This window comes from Crocodylus siamensis, chromosome 2 (assembly GCF_052110815.1).
Source record: "Crocodylus siamensis isolate JL-2025a chromosome 2, ASM5211081v1, whole genome shotgun sequence".
NCBI classification, from domain to species: domain Eukaryota; kingdom Metazoa; phylum Chordata; order Crocodylia; family Crocodylidae; genus Crocodylus; species Crocodylus siamensis.
The window spans coordinates 210664245-210676476 of record NC_143396.1 but is presented as its reverse complement, the minus strand read 5'-3'; the positions used below and the strand labels follow the sequence as shown (position 1 = coordinate 210676476).

Genomic DNA, 12232 nt, shown 5'->3' with positions numbered 1-12232 from the left:
TAGATACAGTATGTAAACACAAATCATAACAAAAATGTTTTTTGTAATAAAATTAAAATATTTTATAGTAGGTGTTTGACTTTTAGTGTATGCTTTGACTTTTTTCTGGTTCCAAGATGGCAATATTCCTCTCCCAAAAGGAGTACTTCTGGGGGGCAAGGGGAGGCACTTCTGATGGCAAAGGTCAGGGGTTAGGGGCAGGACGTCTGGTCTCAAGATGGTGACCAGAGGGCAGGGCATCTGTCAAGGGCCAGGGCTACCTTTGCAGGCCTCAACAACTCACCAAAACTCATTAAGCAGCTCTCCATTTGGAAATAATTGCCTGCCCCTGGCTTAGAAGAATCTAGGAAACTCAGTGTTGCCTATATCCTATACTGAGAGGCACCCAAATAATAACATCTTTTCTTGCATACAACACACCCTGGAATATAATCACACCATGTTTTTGAAAGGCAGAATGAAGAAGGGTTATATATGCATAAAGGAAGACAGAGCCTAATCTTCAATTGACTCCCCCTGCCTGGGTGCATCTACACGAGATGCTTAGAGCCCAATAGACTAATTCTATGGTGCACTAGTGTGGCAGGCAAAACACATGCTACTGCACAAATGCACAACAGAATTAGTCTACTGCACATCAGCATCGCCAAAGAAAGCATGTGCTGGCGCTAATATGCAGCACCAAGTATGGCACGTTTAGGTAATTCATGTCATTAATAATTATGGCACATTAAGGTATATATAGACACGTCCCCTCAGTTCTAGTGAATAGCATCTAAAAGACTCAGCAACACTCGTGGATTAAAATACACTTTACCCAAAAAGTAAACCTGCTGGCAAAACTGTATCCTCAGCAAAAGGTTAGCAAAGAACAAACCAGATACAATATTTGTTATAAATATTTTAGATCTTGACAGTGTTCAAGTCCTGCAGTATGCAGTATGCCACCTAATAGAGGACCAGCCAAGCATTATTTTCCTTATCCTGCGCACTGGAGTCTTTAGACAGGAAGCAGAGAATGGTTAGCAATGGTTCTATGTCCAGAGTAAAAGCCATAGTATTCTGATATTGTGAAGAGCTGCGATAGACATCATAGTCTGTGGCATGTAACTCCTCAGAGGTCTCTATGCAGCTTGCTTAGAAGTCTCAAGTCTGCCGGGTGCTCCTGTGAATGAGTCACTCAGGGAGAAAACAAGGCCCTGCTCTTCAAAATGTGGGTGGACTCATGGTTGGGAGATGCACTAAGAAAACAGACTGGAGACCCTTTCCTATCTGCCAAGAGCCAGGGAACAGGGGAAAAGAGAGAAAGGGGATATTATATCAAAAGGAAATTCAAGGAAACAACATCATTACTGTGTAACATGCTGATTGATGCCAGACAACTAGATTCAATGTATCGTGGAGTTAAAACACACACCTTGCAGAAGCATAGAGGAAAGCCACGCTGTGACTGTTACGCAGTTCTCTGTGTATGCCTTCAATCATAGAAGTGGCTTGCGAGCTTATCAGAACTAAATGCCACCTGCAGACATCCACTGATTAACTGTAGTTTCCAGGCAGCTGCTCACTGTAAATGATTACATGAAATGGCTACACACTGGCTATGATAACAGTCAGTAATAGTTCGTGGTAGAGATTTTGTTTCCTTTGCTAAAAATTGAAAGCTTTAAGATTTCATGTCATAAAATGTCCAAAACAGGTCTTGTTCCTGTGTTGCACTCAGATATGTCACTATCATCCATCTTATATGGCACAGGAAACCACAGCCTATAAGACATATAAGGAGACATATATATGTCTTACAGCCTCCACAGTCAAAGCTGCATGTACAAACTGATTAAAATTCAAAGAAACAGAAATAATGGTTAAGAGACAAAAAGGACACATTACAAAACCTATTTGACCAGTAGGCCTTCCTGCAGTTCTAGTGTCCTTGAAGGGTTATTCTTTGAGAGTACTCAGCCTGATCAATTTGTACTTCCCCTGAAAATAGAGTTAAGATGCTAACCAAAACCTCAATTTGACTTGGTTGGATTTAGTCCTCTGTTAACTACCATGACATATAACAACCTACTAGATGTATCAGACTGCTTCAGGTTAATACACATGCAAAGGGGGAAGAAAGAAAGAGAGAGACTGAAAAAAAGGAAAGGATCAGAACGCAGGCAATATAAATAGGAGAACAGACTTCTAGATTTAGTCACGTAGAACCCTATTCATGGCAAAGCCACCAGCTAAGAGCAATTCCAAGGAGCAGCCACAAGTCTCCCTGAAGAAGTCATGAAAGTTTTAAAATGTTTCAAACTGATAGCAATAGAGTTCAGGGTATGCAATTTGGGAGGGTCAATATTGGCAATTTTTATTTTATTTATGGAAGAGTCAATATTTTAATATTCTAGGCGCACGCAGAAAAGAGTACCAAACAGTATAGTTCTGATTGCTTTTGCCGCTAGACCAATACAGCTACAACCTGGATTGCTATAGGAAGCTACAGTTTAACGCTCTAGCTTTTGCTAGAAAGAAAAATGACTATTCTGGATCAGAATACTTTTAGGATATTACCTCTTGGGTCCCTGTATCCAATGATTGTGACTGGAAAATAGCTGAAGGGTGCTAGTGATGTGTATTATTATCACGTGCAATAAAGCAGGAAACTGGACAGGCTGGTTTCATGCAGGAGAATAGTTTAATTGGCATGTTTATAATAAATCTGTGCAGAAGTAGTTCTCCTGAATTGCTTTCACAATCTAAACAGTTCCCTGTCTGTTTCCAATGAATATTCTCTTTGTTTTAAGTCAGCCTTCTGCGATAAGCAGCCTTAAAGAAAAAGGGAAGGAAATCCCAGTGATAGCAGCTTTGAAGAAGTTTCAGCAAGCAGAGGAGTGGCTCTGTACTAAGAAGCCAGATAAACTGCAAGAAAGGGAAAACAGAGAAACATTCTCATTAAAAAATTAGGAGATTGTGGTGTCGATGCCTACAGTCAGATAGGTCACCAGTTGGCTAGAGGCCTGCACCCAGAGAGTGGTGGTGGATGGGTCTTTTTCGACCTGGAGGGATGTGGGCAGTGGGGCCCCCCCGAGGGCTTGGTCTTTGGACCTGCACCGTTCAACATCTTCATCAGCGACTTGGACAAGAGGGTGAAAAGCACCTTGTTCAAATTCGCAGATGACACTATGATGTGGGGAGAAGTGGGCACACTAGAAGGGAGGGACAGGCTGCAATTGGATCTGGACAGGTTACAGTGGTGGGTGGATGAGAATAAGATGGGATTCAATACTGACAAGTGCAGTGTACTGCACCTAGGGAAAAAGAACCAGCAGCATACCTACAGGCTGGGGAACTCCCTTCTCGTCAGCACAGAGGCAGAAAAAGATCTTGGAATCATTATAGACTCCAAGATGAACATGGGCCAGCAATGTGTACATGCAGTCAGTAAGGCTAACTGCACCTTGTCATGCATCCACAGATGCATCTCAAGCAAGTCCAAGGAGGTGATCCTCCCCCTCTATGCAACACTGGTCAGACCACAGTTGGAGTCCTGTGTCCAGTTCTGGGCACCGCACTTCAGGAGGGATGTGGACAGCATAGAGAGGGTACAGAGGAGGGCCACTCACATTATCAGGGGGCAGCAAGGCAGGCCCTACAAGGAGAGGCTACAAGACCTGAACTTGTTCAGCCTCCACAAGAGAAGGCTAAGAGGGGATCTGGTGACCATCTATAAACTAGCCAAGGGAGACCAGCAGACTATGGGAAAGTCCCTGTTCCCTCTACCACTATCGGGGGTAACAAGGAATAATGGCCATAAGTTGACTGAGAGTAGATTCACAGTAGACATAAGGAGGCACTACTTCATAGTCAGGGTGGCTAGGATCTGGAACCAACTTCCAAGGGAAGTGGTGCTGGCTCCTACCCTGGGGGTCTTCAAAAGGAGGCTAGATAGACACCTAGCCGGGGTCATTTGACCCCAGCATCCTTTCCTGCCCATGGCAGGGGGTCAGACTTGATGATCTGCTCAGGTCCCTTCCAACCCTACCAACTATGAACCTATTTATGGAAGACATCCAAAAGCAATGCGGGAGGAGGAGGCGGAATGGGGAAATCCGTTAAAGTAAAATGGGAAGGGGAGACAAATGCGGCCCCACCCTAGATACATTTATTGGTAACGAATCATTTTTATTTAGAGACTGGAAAGTAATATTTTCCCTTCAACCCCGCCCCTGTTAGCTATTTATATTCCTAATACAGCAGCTTCATCCAGTAGACAGAGCACAGGGGTCACGGCACCTGCATTCCCACATCTGGTTCTCACATTAACTTGTGGTAGCATTTCACATCTCCCTACATTACTTTACTCATCTATAAATGAGGACTGTCAGTAATGTAACTATGCAAGGGAAGCACTAGCTTCAGGTGCCAATTCAGAGGGAGCATAAGAATGGCAGCCACCTCTGACCCAGCTGCCATTGCTGCCCAGGGTGCAGAAATTGATGCTTACAGAACTAAAGAATTTTTGAAGAAATTGGAGATTTTTTTATAAAGTGGTTTGAAATCTGACAATAAACACACACAGGTATAATTAACCATTATACCCACTAAATATATCAGGGCTTCATTTGCCTCATCTGTTGGTCTTGTGGAAATATCTACTTCTGCATGGGAATATCCTGTAACAAACCATTTAGCACACCTACTCACACATATCACATCCTACTGCACTAAAGACATCCAACCACTGCTAAAAAGAAAACCAAAATCAAAAACACCCTAAACCCTCAAAAAAAACCCCAACTTTGGGTAAACCCAGTGCTAGTAATTTGTTTTCCCCCAAGGACTTCAGCCAGTTAGCAGTTCCCAAAAGTGGATGTGTATATTGTCTCCAGAAACAATGTAAAAACAGGCCCTTGCTTGTGATTCTGTATCTTAGGGTTGGGCTTTTTTAATGTTTATTTACAAAGCCAGATGTTAATGGGGTATTTGACAATGGCTGTTTAATAGTCTCTTCCAAGTTAGCTGTCAGCCTGCACAATGGTAGTCTCTTTTATAACCATCTCACACTGCTTTTGGAACAACGTCCCTTGCAGAAACAGAGGTGGAAGTTTGCTTCAGCCACTGCATTCCTGATATTATTTTTGCAAACTCACAAAACAATGTCGCAACCCGCTGATTTGGTAGTTCACAGAGTTCCAATGATCACAGAGCTTCAAAGTCTACTGAATATAGTTTGCTCATGAGCTGGGAAGAAAAGAAGAAAAGCAAACTCATACTTAAAAATCCAGGCATTCCCTATGACTTTTACTTTGAATCGGCACGGTTGCCTTAACTTAATTGCAGATATTTTTTATGCTGTAATCTACCTTCTACCCTGTTTTCAGTACGGCTTTTCTCTGCTTCACGGGTGGAAAGAGTGCAGAAATAAATTGTATCACGTTACATAGCACAACCAGAGACATAACATAGGACTGGAAAAACTTCAAAACCAGATCTTCATCTAATAACTGCAAGAGAGAGTTCTATTACCTTGTTAATGGGACACAGAGTTAAAAAAAATATCAATAGACTTCATTAGAAAAAAAATGTGTCATGGACTACATCAGCCAACACTGAAATTAGCTGGAATTTCCATCTGACAGAGAAGATTCTCTAAGAAACCCCCCCAATCTGTGTCATGTGTCCCTTGTTGCTCTACACAGATTCATTCAGACTGGAGCTGCTTTAGAGCATTGGGTGGGATCAGTTCCAGCAGCAGAAGGGAAAATCTCAGCCAACTGCTACCGACAGAGCTGAAACCAACTGTGATTTGCAGGCTAAGGAATTGACAAGCACTCAAAATTGTCAATTTCTTCTGTGCCATCAGTATTGCATCCATTGCTGCAAGCCTTGCTTTGAAATGATTACTGCTTCTCTAGGTGTGACAGGCAACTGTATTTTAATAGTCCAGTGAACTGCTGGACTTATGTGAGAAATGACTATAGCAACCCCATCCCCTACCCCACTGATGGTTTGGTGATACCAACTGCCAGTAATCTTTAGAGAATCTTTATGAACTGCAATAACCAGATGTATTGTGGAGAAAGGAGAGTCTTGTGACCAAGACATCAAATCTTTAAACAGGAGACCTAAATTATCTTTTGTACTGCTATACTATGTACCATGGCTACATTTAAAATAGAGCTACAGAGAAATCACTCCAGGTCCTCTGTCCAACTCCATTAATTAGTCAACTCTCTTGCTGACTTTCACAGTGAAGTTAGATCTTAAACTTCAGATCTAAGAAATCAATTTAGTGCTGGAAATTGAAAACATATCTGATTAAAGCTGGTAAAACATTCTTGTGTACTGAAATGTGTTAGGAAACTTGGAATGCTTATCTCTGAACCAGTTTACAGACATGCAGTGCTGATCTTTGAAAGTTATTTGCTATGGCCATCATTAAATTAACTGTATAAAGTGGCTGGTTGATGGTAGATTACAATAAAGAACACCACTGTCTTTTTATGCTGCATTTGGACCTTGGCATTGATTTCTAGGACCAGTGTCTGAGTGGTTTTTTCTTAATGTGGGGGAAACTTTTGCTGGTGGCAGTGCTTGCTCCACAACCATCTTCTCTGTGAAATTGCAGTTCACAATAAGCATTTATACAACTTCATTTGTGGTCCTGAATAAAGTAATTTAAAGGAAGTTTTGATGGAATATCTTGCTTAGTGCTTCATATCTGATTGCAGCTCTTAGAAAACTGCCTTTTCACTGTGAATTTTTAAAAGTATAAGGTTTAGATTTACTTTTTCCAATCCTGACTGCATTTTCAGATGGGTTTTCATTAACAAAAGACCATAAACAGTGAACAAAAGGAACATGAGATTTTCTGATAGGGTATTTCCATTTACAGTTACTCTATTCCTGTTAGTCAATTTTTCTGTTAATGGACAAAACCATTAACACATCTTTCAAATACATGGGCTCAGTTGATGATTTTTAAGTCCTCATTTCCTTGTCTCTATTAAGTCTACCCATTTCTTTTATGTCTCCTTTTGGATATCCTACCACCATATCATACTCAACACATTCAGAACTAAGTGTACTATCTTTTTATCTATACTCACTTGTCTCTGGAAAAAAACACTGCAACTTGTTCCTGGCTTGGCTGTTGCCTTAATCTGTTAGTCTTCTGCACATTATTAAATCCTAGCAACATGTTTTCTATGATGAACCAAAATCCACCCCCTCTTTTCTATTCTTACTGATTACGATATAGGCTACCTATAATTTAATTTGATTACTGCTACAATTCATCCTATAGTGCAGGAGTTTTCAACCGTTTTAAATAAGTGTAGCCCCAGTGGCTGGTCATGGAGCCGGAGGGGGGGAGGGGGCGCAAAGAGGAGGTTGTGGCACATGGCTGGATGTGGAACAAGGCGAGGGTAGCACGTGGCCAGACGCGGAGCAGCAGCGTGGGGTGGTGGATGGTGGTGGCAGCTGCCGCCATGTGCAAGCTTCTCCCCCGCACCACCCTTGTCTGACTGCGCAGGCAGTGCCTGAGTGGCCCACAGGGGGGCACCACTGCCCTCACCCTGGCCCTGCCCTGGGAGGCGGTGGCGTGGGGTGGTGGGTGGCAGTGCTCCATCACTGCCTGCCCATACGTACCCCCTAGGGTAGGGGTCGGCAATCCACAGCATGCGTGCCGAGCATGGCATGTGAGGCCATTTTGCTCAGCATGCCACCACCAGCCTGGGCTCTAGGCAGCTGGTGCCAGCCAGGAGCTCAGGCTGCTCCCAGCAGGTAGCTGGGAGGCTGCAAGCCCTGTTGCAAGTAGCCCGGGCACCATGGCTGGCAGCAGCTACCCCAGAGCCTGGGCCAGCTGTTTGGGAGGCCGCAAACAGCTGCTGCCTCCCTGCCCCGGCCCTGACGGGTGCAGTGCTGGCACCTGCTGCATTCCCGGAACCCAGGGCCAGGAGACAGACGGGGCCAGGGCGGGGAGGCAGGAGCTGTTTGCACCCTCCCAGCTTCAGCCGGCCCAGGTTCTGGGTAGCTGCTGATAGCCACCCACACTTCTCCACATGCTGTTGTTCCCTCTGGTCTAGAAACTTTTCAGGACAAGGTATCTGATCTTTGTTTAGCACCCTTTCACTATTGTAGAAGCTGCTGTGCATTTGTAGTGCTAGAACAATAGCAAAAGTGTTAATTCTTCTACTCTTGGCACTTAAAAACACTGGAACAGTCCCCTACCGAGGATACTGTTTTGTCACTTTGTTTAGGCTTAGCTAACTTGCTCAGTTCCCTCCTAATAATGTTTAAAGGGCCTTTGGCCCTTTCTATAATGCCATTTTCACCTCCTCATTGAGCCCCTTTTCCACTCCTACCATGTGCTGCCACGGCATTGTAGTAACAGACTTCCTTCCTTGTGCTTGTGACAAGGTATTTAGCAGAATTCACAGATTTGTTAGCATCTGACATGGCCGCACTGTGAATAATTCTGCTATGACCTCTAGGCTTTCAGCCACTTACCCCAGTGTCCACACCACCAAAACTGGGTGTGAGACCTGCCATCACCAATGGACCAACAATAACCTCCCTCCAGACTACTGTGCCATCACAAGCCATGGCTCACCAGCTTGCTAGGAACAGCTCAATAGCAGTTTTGAACCTTTCCTGTTAAATAATGCCAGCCCAACTTCATTAAAATGGTGTTACTTCCAACCTTTGGGAGAAGAGCCAATATACATAGTGTAACATCCTTATGAAAATAAACTAGCACAAAGGGTTTGTTCACATTGTTTTCTGTAAGTTTGTATAAAAGATGCAACAGACAGAACACAATCCCTTTCTCTTGAGTTCATAGGCAGTATGTCATCCCCATCTTGTCATCTCAGCCTGGGCTGCCACTCTGGCCAGCATTTCTATGTGGATGGGCATGCTCTCTCCCTCAGTGGCATTCACAGGCTTCCATTTTCATCCCTTCAGTTCCCTTGAAATCTCCCTCACTGATGCCTTCATAGATCTCCCTAACTTACTGCATTAAATTCTGTCATCACTTACATCTATGTTACTCAACTACAGCCAAAAACGTAAAGGTAATAGCGTTATATGGGCACAATGGGAGTGGCAGTTCATGCCATAGAATCCCAAACTGTGACGCCCACATCCGTTCCTCCTAGTTCTGGAAATTGGATCAAGTGTAAGGCAGCTAGCTAAGGGCACAGCTAAAGTCATACCCAGCTCAGATCTCAGTAGCAGTCTAGCGACACCACTGACCCTGCTTCTCAGCAGGTATCACTCATGACCCTCACCTGTCCTTTAGCCTTGTCATTTAGAGCATTTTCATGGCCTCACCAACATATATACCTCTAACTGGATTCTAATTCTGCTCCACGGTCAATCAGCCCCCTGCTTAATAGTTTCCCAACTGAATGGCTGAACCTTCTGTAACTTGCATCTGAGACCTTCCAAACAACCTGGAATGTCCCAGGTGAGTCGAAACCAATATTCCTGGGAGGAATCATTCCAAAAATTTGAAGAATTAAAAAAAAAATCAGGACAAGAACTGAATTTTGTGCTTCGGGCCCATCCCTTTAAATCAAGCTCCAAGTGCAATTTCCAGTACTTTGTGATGCACTGTAAAAAAGGACACCTTAAAATATCAACTGTAGTTGTGAAGTCTGTAGCGGCTACAGAGTCAGTTTGGAATGCACTGCATATAAGTTAAAATATACCACCGCTCTAATCTAATATCTTGCTAAGCCTAGAAAGAAAATTCTCTGTCGGGTATATGTTAAGCTTGGTATGTTTTTGTGTTAACTATACCGAGGACTAGATTTTTTTCCCCTTATCTCTCCTACTGTAAAAATATTAGCCTTACAGTAACTTCAAACGGTGACTATTTATGGCACTCCTGTTTACAGCAGTTCATAAAAGGAAAAATGAATTGAGCAAGTGATAACAAAATCTGACTGAACATGCGTATGCTATATAAACATTAAGCAAGGCTCTAGCCACACCTCAGATATACCTTACAAGTGTATCGCTCCTCCCTGAATATACATGCATTGTCTAGGTATCTAACTGCAGCATGAAGCTTACGTTTAGTATCATGGGAAGAATACTTCAGACTGTAATACAACGTGACTTTTCCAGAAGTCAGGGATGAGTCTGGAACTGTTCGATCTGACACACCCATTCATAGATCTTGCGCCATAGGAACCATTCTAATACTTACTTATTGAAATAAGCAGGAGGTTCAGTATAAGAAAAAAAATTGCGTTGGCAATGTCTATAAAAATATGTGTTTTGATAGATTCCTAGGAACTGGTTAATGGAAAAAGGTAGAAGAATAATTGATTCTCTGCCAAAGCACCTCAAGGCAGTTTCTGTTACTATGAGACTATTAAAGGCGTAGCAATTTCCCCCAAACACTGTTGTGCCTGCACCACATAAAAAATTAAGAGCATTTTGTCATTATGGGCATGTGATTTTTATTTTGTCATATGTGATGTGCTTTCATTTGTGAAAACAAGGGATTTATTCCCATATTTTCAGGCAGACATCAGAACTATAGAAAGCTGATACCGAAACAACTGAATTGCCCAGCTCCATCAAACTCTGTTGTTTGCTTGAAAACCTTACCAGTTAGGGCCAAAATAAAAAGAAGAGAAAAAAGGAAAAGGAAAAAAAGCCCTCCCCAAAAACCTGAAAGCAAAAAACCCTCAATTCTTTAAATATAGTTTAGAAACATGGAGCATTACTATAAAAACCTCTTCACATTTCATCATAGAAGTTGAATTTCCTGCCTGTCCTAGCTTTTGCATTAAAATCCAGTATGTAATAGCTTTTAGTTCAGCTTGTGTGATCCTAAGAATACAGCTATTGTATGCCAAGAGGGGTTCCCCCCCACCTCCTACAAACTGTCGGTTTTACAAGAACGGTACAGCAATGTACATACATGATGGTAGTTTCTATTGTTGAATTTGAACAGCTCTGCTAAAGATCAATTCCTTATCATACTTGTTAGTATAAACTTTGAGTAACAGTTTAGTTTTCAAAGTACTTGTAGCAGCTGTATGCTACCAAATACTGGTTAGCTTTTAAGTAAAAAGAAAAACAGCACAGCTTACATTTCTGTCTCAGTTTCACCGGAGAATAACTTAAAAACAATAAAACTTGATTCAAAGAGACATGCTCATGTGGCAAAGAGGCTGCTAACCAGCTGGCTGGATGGTTGCCGCTGTCCTAAGCATAAAACTTAATAGCAGACGTTAGCATTTTCATTCATACAGTACTTACGTGTCTGTGCTTCACAAAGTTTAAGAAAACATAATCCAAAAGTTGCCCACAACAGTAACTTAACCATTGTCTCCTCAGAGTTACTTTTGCAAAAAACTCGACAGATCCTTGCAAGCTGCACAAAGACAAAAAGCCCTAACTCTTGTTGAGCCTGCAGTCAATGACTCGGAAGTTTGCTGCAGTTTTTATTCTGATTCCAAAGAGTTCAAGTAGTGACATAACAGGGAGGGGGAGCTGAAAGTCACACCCATGCTGCAACAAAAAAGAAAAAGTGACTGAGCAAAGGGAGGCTACTACTTCTGAGTAAGCAGCAAAAGCTGACTTCTAGAGGCACCAAATCACTTTTACTCAGAGCAGTACAAGTAAAAGTCAGCTTAGTGCTTCTCTGGTAGAAATTGTTTTACAATCTTTCTTGAATCAGCTCAGAAAGCAACTGTGTTATCATCTTCCACTTCTACCATCTAGATTAAAAAATAAGAAAATAAAAACATATCTGTGTGACCAAAACCCATAAAAATGTCTACAACTCTCTGAATATTTCTAAATAACACTTTTTTCTTTCACCCAGCTCTCATTTCATCACTGATGAAAAAGCACTAATCTCTCATAGTGATGTGGGGCACAGGTCATGGGTTTTCTTCACACTAGGTACATCTACATACATTAGTAATGTGCAGCAATAAACTCCAGTGCATAGGGTGCCAGAATTTATTGCTCCAGGGTGCCACATCTTCACGTGCACCCAAGACTGCAGCACGTTGAGCTGGGTCAAAGCAGCTCCGGCTGGCAGGGGGGTCAGCCTGCCAGTCCAGGGCTGCTATGACCCAGCTCAACATGCTGCGGAGGGGTTGGCTGGGGCATGAGGGTGCTCCACTGAAGAGCTAGTTGGCAGGCAGCCCCCACGCTGAAGCACCCTCATGCCCCAGCCAACTGCAACAGCATCTATACATGTGTTGCT

The 12232-nt window shown here is 42.8% G+C and overlaps 1 protein-coding gene across 2 annotated transcripts in view; it reads right to left on the bottom strand.

Annotated features, from left to right (window-relative positions):
• CD44 (CD44 molecule (IN blood group)) overlaps positions 1-11594 on the bottom strand; it is a 100838-nt gene extending 89244 nt beyond the window's left edge. Inside the window, exon 1 of one of the 2 annotated variants that reach the window (XM_090032932.1) lies at positions 11275-11594. In XM_090032932.1, coding sequence (XP_089889058.1) covers positions 11275-11341 — 67 coding nt within the window. In that variant the 5' untranslated portion in view covers positions 11342-11594. The remainder of the gene's footprint in view (positions 1-11274) is intronic. The other variant, XM_090032933.1, reaches the window with a different exon arrangement.
• Between the last annotated feature and the right edge of the window lie 638 nt (positions 11595-12232).